Source organism: Lithobates pipiens, unplaced genomic scaffold (assembly GCF_037356315.1).
Source record: "Lithobates pipiens isolate NorthernLeopardFrog02 unplaced genomic scaffold, aLitPip1_a1.2 Scaffold_19, whole genome shotgun sequence".
In the NCBI taxonomy this organism is placed as follows: Eukaryota; Metazoa; Chordata; class Amphibia; order Anura; family Ranidae; genus Lithobates; species Lithobates pipiens.
The window spans coordinates 503,919,692-503,933,415 of NW_027507764.1; the positions used below are offsets into that span (position 1 = coordinate 503,919,692).

Sequence of the window (13,724 nt, forward strand, 5' to 3'; positions counted from 1 at the left end):
TTCTAGTGGAGTCCATGTCTCCATGGGTCAGGGCTGTTTTGGTAGCAAAAGGGGGGACCTACTCAACATTAGGTGGGGGGTCATAAAGTTATGGCTGATCAGTGTATGGTGTGTGTAGTATGACATGTCATTTGATTTAATTGGGTTTTAGCAATAAACAGATGCATTATGATTTAACATGGTCTGTACACTGGAAGCAACCTTCATTGTGTTCTTTATTTTTGTCTCCTCTTTACATTGATCTGAGTCTGTCGGGGTAAACGTATTGCAGCTTTCCTCACTGATTTGGGAGGCGATTGTGTTCCAAGACTATTCATTCTTCACTGCTTGTATGTGAAATGTTTGGTTCTCCCAATCTCCCGGCTGTAACTTGCATGTAATCATTCCCCTTTGTTCTGTTTTGCCATTGTGTGTATGAGATGAGTGCAGAGATTCCTTTAGTTGGGTACACATTGTAATGGAAGAGACCATGCATCTCTCCAGAATAGACCTGGTTGACCATTAGCAGATATGTTTTAGTGTTCTGTTTTCGGTTTGTTCCAGGTCCAACTTTTGCTGCTGTGCCTTGTCTGTCTGGGAGGAGGCAGGGCTCTCTGGTTCTATACAAAGCTGATAAATACCCTGATAAAGCTTTGGGACCTGTTGATTTCATCTGGAAACCCAAATCTATCCCAGAGTCATCATGTGAGATAAGGCAGCTGTGGATATGGATGCATCCTGCCCTGAAACAGGTAATGTTAAGTTTCTATAAGGCTGCATTCACACCTGAGCGTTTTTGCAGCTCATAAAACGCCTGACAAGCAAAATTTCATTAATTTCAATGGCACCTGTTCACATCTGAGCATTTTGTCACTTGAAGTAAAATGCCTGAAAATGCTTTAAGCTGAAACAAGGACATGAGCTTCTTTGGGGCAGATTACATGTGTTTTTTTATTTTTATTTATTTATTTTTTTACATTGGTGACCTGTGCAAAAACGAGCGACTTTGAAACGCTCAGGTGTGAATGCAGCCTAATTGAATTAGAAAGCCAAAGATCCCTTTAGAGAAATTTGTCTCCTGCCTCTCCCTGGATGTAGTCTTTTACAAGGTTTACCCCCTTTGTGACCAGGGAATTTTTTGTGATGCGGCACTGCGCTATTTTAACGGACAATTGTGCAGTCGTGCAACGTTGTACCCAAATAAAAAATTCCCCCACAAATAGAGCTTTCTTTTGGTGGTATTTGATCACATCTGGCGGTTATTTTTTTTACATAAACAAGACCGTAAATTTTGGAAAAAAAAAAAAATTTTTTTTTTACTTTCTGCTATAAAACCTATCCAATAAAAATGTAACTCATCAATTTAGGCCAATATGTATTCTGCTACGTGTTGGTAAAAAAAAAAAAAAAAAATCCCAATAAGCGTATATTGATACAAACTATGGGATAGATTTATGGAATTTTTATTTCTTTTTTTACTAGTTATGTCGGTGATCAGCGATTTTTAGCAGGATTGCGGCAGACAAATCGGACACTAAGACACTTTGGGGACCAGTTAACAGGGGTGATCAAAGGGTTAAAGCCGAGGTCCACACTCCACTGCAAAAAATGAAAAGCCAGTAGCTACACATACTGCAGCTGCTGGCTTTTAATAATAGGACACTTACCTGTCCTGGAGTCCAGCGATGTTGGTACCGCAGCTGATGTTTTCATGAGCTTTCGGGTGCTGCCGCCACCATTGGGGGTAAGGGATCCCGGCAGTGTAGCCTTACGACTTCACGCTGGGAAACCTACTTTGCCTGTGCGAGGCTTTGCTCCTCTCCCCCTCTGGCCTGGCGACGGGGGAGGAGGAGGGAGCCGAGTGATGACGTTAATATTCACGGCTGTGGGAACAGGATACCTGTCAAAGACGGGTATCCTGCCCCCTCCCCCCAAAAGGTGCCCATTGGAACATACAACATCTTCATCTTCATCTTCCTCTCTGACAGAACAGTGGTCTGCTTTGTTTACAAAGGCAGACTGTCGTCCTGCCTCTCCTGTCAAAGATTGGTGGGTCCCACTGTGTCCAATCATAGTGGGTCGACGGCGGCCCTACCCCTGTGTGAACGAAATCACACAGGTATATTTTCAAGCAGGAGTGCCGCCCTGCCACAGTATATCTGCTTGGGGCAGTCCTTAAGTAGTTAAAGGATAAGTTCCCCTTAACATGTTACTGTTGCAGCAGCCCCTGCACCCCCACCCCCGATCCCTGTTGTGACAGTGAGTGGGTAATCTTGCTGACAACAGAGGAAGAAGGTGGTCACAGAGGGAGCTGGAGGCACATATATGCCGACACGACTTTGTAGGATCGGCTCCTATCCCAAGCGGAGTGATCCAAGTGCACTTCGCTTGGGACCTTTCTAGTAGCCTGGAGAGCAATGCCAGCAGAAGCTGGAAGAGAAAGGTTCAGTGTATTAAACATCACATACGCTGCACTTAATGGGCATATGAGCACTTCCAAAAAAGGGTCATTAGCCAGCTTTCACTCTGGTCCATGGGGTGCACCTGTGGGTTAGCTGCAAGCCCTAGACTTCTACTATAAAACCTGGGTGTTTGCGCTTTCTGAAAGCATACCAAAACTCCTGAATGCCGGTTTTTTGGTGTAATTTCAGAAAGGGCACCACACCAGCAAGATGTAATAGAAGTCTGGCAAAGTGCTGCAGGTGCACTGCACTAGAACCACGGTGAGGGTAAACATCAGTGCATCAGTGTGAAAGCAGCCTCATGGGGGCTCAGGACAGTAAAGGCAATTATAGCTTGGGGCCTGGAAAAACCCCATAGTTCATTGTGGCCTGTGACCAGTTAACCAAATCACTTAAGTGGATCTTGTTCTTCAAAGGGTTGAGCACCTTTGTCTTACGGTAACAGATTATATGGTTTTATTTTTTTTATCAGGACATATTGAAGGAACTGAGACTTGTCTGTGTATGTGACGACAGGCCAGATAATGCTGTGTACATTCCAGCACTGCCAGCTGATCCTCCCCAGGAGGAGAAACCAGCAACTGTGAAAAAAGCGGGCAAGAAGAGGAAGATGCAGGATAAAGAAGGGGAGAAAGCTGTGCCGGTAAAAAAGATCATTGGTGACGGAACAAGAGACTGTCCTGACCCATACCAGTGGACATCCACCCAAACTTCCATTACAATTCGGTATGTGTTTGTTTTTATTTTATAAAAACATGTTTTTGCCATTGCTACATGATTTATGTGACTATTAAGTCTTATTCATACAGACACTTAGACCAGTAGCCCATGAATGGGCCAGGTCTTTACGTGGCTGTAGACACCAGGTGCTGCATGCAGGCAGCCCATTGATGTCTACGAGAATGCAGCAGCTCGTTCCAATAGGACAGTCATGTGAGTGAGTGGCCCCAAACGCACAAAGTGTATTCAGAGCCGCTCACTTGCACAACTTTCAAATTGGAACAAATTAATTTGTGCTGTGCATGCGTAGTGTTCCCATAGAAAAGAATGTGCTGCCATTGCATATCCAGATACTTAGACATGGCCTATTCATGGACTATGGGTGTAAGTGCCCATGCATATAGAGCCTTCGATATCATTCATGTTTGTTGTGTGGTATGTCCTTCCCAGCCTTATCTCTGGTTTATCCTCTATCACCTATGCAATTACAGAATAAATTATTCCCACTAGAAACTCATGAATAGGAATGAATGAATAGAGCACTCATAAGACAAATTGATATCAAAATTTTTATTTTGCCTAAATAAGTTTATGTAGACTTGTCCTACTTGTGAATGACTCTGCAGATGGCTATATAGCCTCCAGATCTTCAATTCACCCAATCTCCCACACATTACTGAGCACCAGGCAGTGTTTATATGTCCCTGTGAAGTCCAACAGCTATTTTTTCACAAATTTGAAAGTGGTTGTAAAGTCGGAATGTTTTATTGTTTTTTTTTTTTATCTTAATGCATTCTATTCTGAGAGAAAAGGGACCAGGCTGCAGTCTCATGTCTTAATGGACACAAGGAGCTGTGATTTGGCTCAGGTTCCCCCATAGCAAGCTGGCTGCTGTGGGGGCACCCAACAGGAGGGAGGGGCCAGGAGTGCCAACGAGGGACCCAAGAAGAGGAGAATCTGGGCTGCTCTGTGCAAAACCACTGCATAGAGGAGGTAAGTATAACTATATATATATATATATATATATATATATATATATATATATATATATATATATATATATATATATATATATATATATATATATATATATATATATATATATATATATATTATACATTTTTTTTTTTTTTTTCCTTAGTTTAAAATAACAGACTTTACAATCCCTTTAAGCCTTTAGCTGCCAGGTCCGTACGTCGTACAGACCTGAGACAGTGGGGGATTCGCACACTAATCCGATTGCTGCAACCACTGGGATTGTGTGTAAAATGGACAGGCAGATGCATTTGGGTGGCTGTGCTGCCACCTGGTTGCCTCCACACACCCTCGGCACCAGCAACCACCCCCTATATTAAAGCAGTAGTAAACCGCTTGAAATTTTTTTTTTTTTTTTTATTGGTACCCTGCAAAGTAATGTCATAATGTGCTAGTATGCATCGTCTATTATCCCAGTTATGTTGAACTTGCCTTAAAACGATGCCCTTTCAGAACGAGCTGCAGGTGCTTCCAACTTCACCCATCTTCTTTACGTGGCCAGAGTTATGATGACACATGTGCGCGGGAGCCGAAGTTCACAGCACAGGGCTCTGAAGGAACGGCCCGGGTGTTACTGTAAACCTAGCCTAAAAGATGCACGTTTTAGGAGATTTTTCACTACCTATAGGTAAGCTTATAAGGCTTACCTATAGGTAAAAACCAGAGATGGGAGTTTATCACAACTTTAACACCCTGCATGTCTCATTTGATATCCTGTCACCTAGAAATTATCCCATAGGGCACTTATTCCTTATATAATGAGCAAAGTTACAGCCAAGCACATAAAATCGAGGGTGCCTATGCGTGAACCATCGACTGCGATACATGTTGCATATTGCCACGCACGCCGGAGTGAGCGCAATAATGCTAGTACAAGATCTCCTTCGTAACAGTAAATGGATGATGTATAGGGGGCTTTTGAAGTGTCGCCTATAGAAAATATATGGTACTAAAGCTTTGTTGCCACAAATTTAAGGTTTGAATGTTGGGTAGTTTGTGTGTGTTTTCCCTACAATTCACTTTGTGTGTTTTACTGAAATTTTGTGGTTATATCAAGTGACCTAAAAAGTTGGAATGACCACTATTTTATTCTCTAGGGCAGTGATGGCGAACCTTGGCACCCCAGATGTTTTGGAACTAAATTTCCCATGATGCTCATGCACTCTACAGTGTAGTTGAGCATCATGGGAAATTATTACATGGGTAGTTCGAAAACACCTGGAGTACCAAGGTTCGCCATCACTGCTCTAGGGTGTCTGCTTGCAGAAAAAAATATGTACAATGTTTTGAGATTTTTATATAATATTTGGGCCTAAAATTATTATTTTTTTTTTTTTTTTTAAACCTGTGCAAAAAAATGCAAAACCGGCTCTCTCATCGAATAAACATGATTGCTGTATTGTAATAACTGGAAATGGAAGTCTATTTGTTCATTTCTGTGGAATTTGATTGTTATACTGCAAAAAAGTCGTATGAAGTTGCCAAACTTGCCACTGAATTTCAGTATGCAGTTGAAAGGAGTACAGTATTTTAACTTTGTGTTGTGTAATTCTTCCGCAGAATTGAAAAGTAACCAAGCTTAAGTTTTTTTACAATGTTTTTGTTTGCCTTTTTAAATCCTTTTTTTTTTTTTATTTTACAGGGACCTGACTATGGAAATAGTGCGGTATCGCCTTGTTGGCCCCCTCTCTAACTGTGTACTCAATGATGCTCTACATCCAGCCCCAGTCCACAAAGTGAGCCTTTACTATAATATGCTGTTGGCTACCATCTTTGGCCCTATGTGCGCTGGGTGTCAAAAATGCCACTATTAAGGGCGTTTCTCCTTTTTATTTTTTATTTTTTTGCCTCTAAATGCCCCTCTGTGTTAGCTTATGTGTGCACGCATAGGCGTTTTGAGGCAGAAGAAAAAAAAAACCCTCACTTGCGCATTCAGAAGAGGATAGCCTTTGAGCGGAAATAATGGCAAATGCTCCTATACATTTTTAGGTGCGTTAAGGCTTTCTAATGACCAGAATAAATTATTCTGGGCAAGACCAAATGCACGATTGTGCATAAATGCTCATGTAAAGCATGGCCTTAAGCGTGTTTTCCTCCCCTGGAGCAGAGACTTCCAGGGGAGAGGTAAAGAAAACCTCCTTTGTGCATAAGGCCTTATACTTCCAGTTTGTTGCCTCAATAGACACTTTTGGGCTAGTTTTGTAGTCTTGAAACCTCTTCATTTTTATCCACAGAAAACTGAAGATCATGGACCCCACAGCTGGTGGGAAGACTACAGTCAGAATTCAGATAATAGTCTCCTTCATGACCAGCAGGGCTCACTCTTTCGCTTACTGCAAGGTACACGCTGGGTGCTTGGGGGTGCTTTGTTCTCTATTATTTCTCTGACAGATCATTGGGGTAAATAGCAGATCTCTGCATGATGAACACACAGCAATAAATTCAAAGGAGCGTATTGTTGTGGGTTAAAGTTCTTTGCATCAGAAGTTTAGCATGGTGCCGTTGGAGAGTGATGGTTCTGGTCTGCAACAAGACTGTCTACTTTCCATTCAGGTGTTTTGAGTCTTTCTATTTGACAGTATCCTATCGGGCCCCATAATGCAAACTTATTGATTTGCTAAAATCCTCACAAATCACAACAAACACTCTGAAGACGAAACTCTACTGCCTGTTTCCAACTGCACATGAGCAAGTCGTGCTGCACCTTGTGAGTGGTCCCCTAGTTTTCTGGGACCTGTGATGTGTCCTAGGAGACTTCACGGGAAGGAAGGGGCTGAACTTCCGGCTCAGTTTGACATGGCAAACTGAGCCGGAGTAGGGAGCGGGTACCTGTCAAAACCAGGTACCCTCTAAAGTGCTAAAGGTGGCAGTGGAGGGGAGGAGGGTGGAAACAAGTAGAGCTTCCCCTTTTTGGGTGGAGCTTCTCTTTCATATTTTCTGTTCCTTAATTGGTATGCCATTAATGAAAGTCAATACCCTCAGAACTCTTGATCAGAACCTTTTGAAGTCTGAGTATCTTAATGACATGCTGTCAACACAGGTTTCTCAAAGGGGCATGGCCATCTGTTAAAGTCCCCGTTGTTTGTTCTGGTGTTCTGCAGCCTACTTCCCAGTAGTTGTCAAACTCCTTTTGAGCTTCTGTTATAGTTTTAGTGGTTTCACATGCCTACTGGACTGATTGGTTCATTTTCTCCATCAATTTCCATTTTAAGGTGAATACGTTTTTCTGTTCCATTGTATTGATGTCTACTGACCTATAGCGCTTTCCAAGGCAAATATATATTTTACACCACATTTAAAAACTAGACAGACTAGTAATTAATCTACCCAAAGATTTTTAAAAACAAAAACGTGCACAAAAATGCTGAACACTTAAAGTGGAACTGCAGGCAGTCAGCATGTATATAGTTTGAGTACATGTATTTTAAACTGTTTTAACTAAAATATTTTGTAGTTCTGTTTTTAGATAATGTAACAATTCCCCACCCCCCTGCCAGGTTCCGACTCCCTTAAAGACTATTCTGTATTTGGGCATACAGTTCATATCTTTAGAAGGCAGTGCTTGTTTTGGCAGGGGCACACGTCAGATATCCTAGTTCAATAACCTTTGCTTTGAGGAATTGTACTTTGGTCACTGAACAGGATATTTCATACCTAATTCCTATTTCTCAAACCTGCACATGACTTATTTCCAGGAATAACCTCACCAGCACAGATTCCACCAGGAACTGTTTTGGGTCTCACAGTTGGAGATCCAAGAGTCAATTTACCTAAGAAGAGGACCAAATCTGTGCCAAATCTCCAGCAGTATGAAGGTGAATCCTCTGGCTATTATATGTATACATATATCATTGTCTACGTGTCTAATGTTTGTGTAGAAGGATCAAGCTATTGCTGGCCTTGTGCTCGGTGGGAGCCTCTGTCTTGCCATACAGATGACCCAGGTTCAAATCCTGGCAAGGCCAACTGGAATAGTGTTGTCTGCCCTTCATGTGTCTGTTGAACTATTCATCTTGGCCATCTTTGACCATTTTGTGATCATTATCAATGTTTTATGTAACGTTATCTCATGTACTGTGAAGAGAGTAATGAAAGGAATGGCTTAACAGTACTAGATTAAAAGGACTAAGGATAAGTGAGGGAATGCGGGAGCTACATGTAAGGTGGCAGAGGAGGGTAAAACTGGGTGGATCAATTTGAGAAAAATGTTAGGCCAATGATGTGGTTACATGTGGGGTCGGCAACCTTTCAAAGGTTGAGATCTACCTGGAAAATATGGAGGGAAGCAAATTTCCTGGGGAGGGGGGGGGGGGGGGCTTTAAAACAATCAAGCTGCCAATAAAAAGATTGCATGAAGAATATTGTGTCACAGTAGTGTCCTCTGCCCCCCTTCAGGTTAAACCCCACAGTAGTGTCCTCTGTACTCCCCAATGCTGTGTCCTCTGGGCCACCTAACAACCAATCACTGTGATAGTTCCCGCCCCCTGCCCTCCACCCAGCACTAAGCTGCCTTCCACTCTGCAGTTAACTCAGAGATCAGCGGATGCGGGGGGGGGGGGGGGGGGGTTTATTTTGTATTCTTTGAATAGAGCTGAAGTAAGGACTATAGAGGCAAGTGGACTTCACCCATGGCAACCTATGACGCTACATGCTACTATACTGTTCAAGCTAAACTGAACTACAACCAAATACCACAAACTGAAAACACTGTGAAACTGGGTTCACTTGCTCAGTGGGGGATCTCTCCACTGATCCCCGCTGAGCAGCTGGATGACAGGTCTGTGTCAGCTCCCCTATGCACAGCGAACATGGATACAGCCCCCGCTGTCCTCTGTGGGGCAACTGTATGGAACTGGCCGCCCGTCCAATTGCATATGATCTGCCAGATGGATGGGGAATAGGTTACCCCATCTGTTTCTTGACCGACATAATGGGATCGGATGACGGGTGTCTCCTCCCGGTCAATAAGGAAGTGGGTCCTGTCCCCAAGACCCACTAACAGGCCAAATTTTAGGTATTGCCTTGGGGAGATGCAGACTAGAATACTGAAATCACTGAGCAACAAATGATATCCCCTTCAGTTATCTTGCCTGGCCAGGAGTTGAGAACCACTGTCCTAAGATAAGGGGCCTTCCTTTCTGTCTCCCTTGGGGGTGGCGGCGTTGCGAGTGGGGGGGGGGTTTGTTTGCAAATGAGACTCCATAATCAAAAAATGTTTATCAAGTCTGTTCATAAGCATTTACCATAAAGTACATTGTCTGAAAAGTGGCAAGCTTCTGAATCACTCATAATGCTTTGATCTTTAGGAACATTCCTTCTGACTATTCAAACAATCCATAGTTTGACCAGTGACCACAGCTGGACCGTCTGGGAGATGTCAGAGCTACACTAGCATAGTAACTCATTAGGTGTCCTGTGGCATAAAAACATGACTTCTCTGCGGATGCCTGCAGATCTGCTTTATACACACTTGGATATAACCTAACAAATGAATTAACAATTCCAAGTGTATGCTTCAGAATAAGATGTTTGTTTCAATGTTTGTATTGTTTGTATTCTGGGGATGTGCACAGAGTTGTCTGTTGATGGACAGATATGTCTGCTTTCTCTTGACTCAGCAGATGGAGAAAAAGTGAGGTCACTGATGGTGAATGGCGTTCCAGTGGAATGCTCTCAAAGTCTCATCTGGTCTTCTGATATTCGCTCTCAAGTAACGGACAATAAAATAACAGAACAGGTGAATAACACATAAAGCCTTGTGATTCGGAACAATGGTGTATACATGCAGGCCTTCTATGTTGCAGTGTCTTCGCTGGCTTGATCAATGCTTTCAGCCCAGTGACTGACAGATGGGCAGATCTGAGTAATTGACATTAAGTGGTAGTTAAAGTAACACTGACCAGGCTATAGATATTTGAAATACTTGCGTATTCCTAAAGCTGAAGTGTAGGACGTGAATATAATTACTCTTATTGTATCTCTTCCCAGATCAACACAAATTACTTTTATTTTATTTTTATTTTTTTGAGATGCAGTGATGTCATCACTGATCTGTCTGCTGTTTGGGAGAGGCTGGCAAGCTACAGTTAACATTACAGAACCTTGCCTTGGATCTTCACGTAACAATTTTTTTTTTTTAAAGATTACATCCTCGGCACCCCTTTAGAAACACATACTCATCCCTGCTGGCCACTGGGTGCAGCAGACTTAGCTGGTTGGTTGTTTGAGCACACTCTTATAAAGGGATGCCAGGATATGTTCTTTTATGGAACATTTGGGAACAGTGATGAAAGAGAAAGCTAATAACTTTGAGATGGGGCCAATGACAGTACAGATCAGAATGTGGAAACCAGGTGAAAGTGTGTATGTGTGTGTGTATATGTGTGTGTGTGTGTGTGTATATATATATATATATATATATATATATATATATATATATATATTCTCTATCTCCGCATAAATGAGTACTACCCTTTTTGAAAAGTAAGATTTTTTTTTTTTTAAGATTACAAAAACTTCAGTTTTGCTCATATTGATGCAAAGATGACTACATCCCCACAATAAAAACTACTACATCTAGTATTTCGTATGACCTCCATTATTTGCAAGGACAGCGCCAAGCCTTCTAGGCATGGAATAAACAAGTTGGCAACATATTGCAACATCTTTTTCCATTCTTTAACCATGACCTCTTTTAGAGCCTGGATGCTGGATGAAGAGTGATGCTCTACTTGTCTCTTCAGAATTCCCCATAGGTGTTCGATTGGCTCCAGATCAGGAGACATATTGGCCACTGAATTACTTTCACCCTGTTCTTCAGTGGCCTTAGATGTGTGTTTTTGGATCATTGTCATGTTGGATGTGATGAAAGTGGTACCATCTTCTCTTTCAATATAGAGCAGTATATCTGTGAATTCGTGATACCATCAATGAAATGCAGCTCCGACACCAGCAGTACTCATGCAGCCCCACAGAAGGGGCTGCATGTTTCACAGTAGACACCATACATTTTTCTTTGTACTCCTCACTTTTGTGATGCCATACAGTTTGAAGCCATCAGTTCCAAAAACCTTTATCTTGGTCAGATCACTCCAGAGTCCCAGTAGTCTTCTTTTTCAGCATGGGACCTGGCAAATTCTAGGCAGGCTTTTTTGTGCATGGGCTTTAGGAGAGGTTTCCTTTGTGGACGAAACCAATACATGCCATTCCTCTGCAGTGTACGCTGTATTGTGTCACAGGAAACAATCACGCCAGTTTGGCTTTCTACTTTAGCTAACTGCAGTGAACTTGCATGGCAATTTTCTTCAACCCTTCTTATTGGAAGATGCTCCCGTCGAGGTGTTCACTTCTGTGGATGGCCTGGACATCTCTGAGATGGTTGCAGTTCCATCTTTGTTACATTTTGCTACAGTATTCTGACTGATAAAGCTTTGCTGATCTTGTAGCCTTCACCTTTCTTGTGTAAAGGAATGATTTTCTTTTACATGGTTAAGAAACCTTTTTTCAGTTCTAAGTATAATGTACAATATACTGTATGTATACACCCATCCTCCATTACACATGATTCTCAGAACATTATTTAAAAGGGGCACTGCAGTAGTGATCTATTAGATTGTGTATGATTAAAACCTTTAAACTATTCTGTGAATAAGGAGAGTGGGTGAATGTCGGCTCTAACCTCTGTAACAGAATAAATAAGGATAGCCAGAAAAACCTGACACAAGGGGCTAAAAATTTATGGCTGCATTTGAAAATATTAGATTAACAATATTTATTTGTTCCTGACTGTGTTCTCTGGCCATATTAAGAGATTATCAACTGTATTACAGGAAGTCAACCGTTTGAGAAGTGAGCTTCTGGTACCTGGTTCACGGCTGGATCTTGGCAATAAGGAATCTAAGATTCCCATTCTATTAATTCAGCACCCTGGTAAAGCCAAAGGCAACGATCGGCTAGGATGGGGCAGTGGCTGGGACATCTGCCTACCGAAAGGCTGGAGCATGGCTTTCTGGATCCCTCTGGTATGTGTTCTCATTCCTTGTAATTCATGCAATCTGTTTACTGTGCAACAGCCTTACTTATAATGAAATTACAGATTTACAGAGGTGTCCGAGTTGGAGGTTTACAGCAAGCTTTGCAACACTTCCAGTATATGGGGTCACCACATATTCCTGGGGACTTCCCCGACAGCCTGGCTGGGGTTCAGTCTGCCCTGGAGAAAGAGTCTCAGCTGCTGGAAAAATACACCAAGTAAGTTGTCTTTCTGTTGTCACTGGGTATACACCAGCACATTATGATGTTGGAATCTTGGCAGAGACACATTTTAAACACCTCAAATGATACACAAGTTGCGATTTTATATATATATAATATACAGTTTTTTTTTTTTTTTTTGGAGAATTTTAATAACACAAACCTTTTTCTCTCATGATTAGTGTTTGGCTGAAGCCATTTATTATCAATCAACTGTGTTTACTCTCTTAAAATCATGACAACAGAAACTACCCAAATGACCCTGATCAAAATTGTACATACCCTGGTGATTTTGGCCTGATAACATGCACACAAGTTGACACAAAGGGGTTTGAATAGCTATTAAAGGTAACCATCCTCACCTGTGATCTGTTTTCTTGTAATTAGTGTGTGTGTATAAAAGGTCAATGAGTTTCTGGACTCCTGAAAGATCCTTGCATCTTTCATCCAGTGCTGCACTGAGGTTTCTGGATTCTGAGTTATGGGGAAAGCAAAAGAATTGTCAAAGGATCTGCAGGAAAAGGTAGTTGAACTGTATAAAACAGGAAAGGGATATAAAAAGATATCCAAGGAATTCAGAATGGCAATCAGCAGTGTTCAAACTCTAATCAAGAAGTGGGAAAATTTGTGGTTCTGTTGAAACCAAACCACGGTCAGGTAGACCAACTAAAATTTCAGCCACAACTGCCATGAAAATTGTTTGAGATGCAAAGAGAAGCCCACAAATAACTTCAGGTGAAAGTGAACAGAACTCTGAAAACATGTGGTGTGGCTGTTTTAAGATGCACAATAAGGAGGCACTTGAAGAAAGATGGATTGCATGGTCGAGTTGCCAGAAGAAAGCCATTAATACGCAAATGCCACAAAATATCCCACTTACAATACACCAAACGGCACAGAGACGAGCCTGAAACCACCTGGCACAAAGTCATTTGGGTTGATGAGACCAAAATGTAGCTTTTTGGCCACAACCATAAACTCTACGTTTGGAGAGGAGTCAACAAGGCCTATGATGAAAGCTACACCATTCATACTGTGAAACACTGAGGTGGATCGCTGATGTTTTGGGGATGTGGGAGCTACAAAGGCACAGGAAATTTTGTTCAAAATTTATGGCAAGATGAATGCAGTATGTTATCAAAAAAAATACTGGAGGAACATTTTGCATTCATCAGCCAGAAAGCTGTGCATGGGACATGGACATTCCAAGATGACAGAGATCCAAAACACAAGGCTAAATTGACCTGTCATTGGCTACAACAGAATACAGTGAAG

At 41.9% G+C, this 13,724-nt stretch overlaps 1 protein-coding gene across 2 annotated transcripts in view; it reads left to right on the top strand.

The window, feature by feature from the left end:
- Nucleotides 1-13,724, top strand: part of POP1 (POP1 ribonuclease P/MRP subunit) — a 35,006-nt gene that overhangs the window by 11,992 nt on the left and 9,290 nt on the right. Inside the window, exons 7-14 of one of the 2 annotated variants that reach the window (XM_077493080.1) lie at nt 544-731; nt 2,914-3,167; nt 5,839-5,932; nt 6,431-6,536; nt 7,892-8,011; nt 9,815-9,933; nt 12,026-12,217; nt 12,292-12,446. In XM_077493080.1, the coding sequence (XP_077349206.1) occupies nt 544-731; nt 2,914-3,167; nt 5,839-5,932; nt 6,431-6,536; nt 7,892-8,011; nt 9,815-9,933; nt 12,026-12,217; nt 12,292-12,446 (1,228 nt within the window). The remainder of the gene's footprint in view (nt 1-543; nt 732-2,913; nt 3,168-5,838; nt 5,933-6,430; nt 6,537-7,891; nt 8,012-9,814; nt 9,934-12,025; nt 12,218-12,291; nt 12,447-13,724) is intronic. The other variant, XM_077493081.1, reaches the window with a different exon arrangement.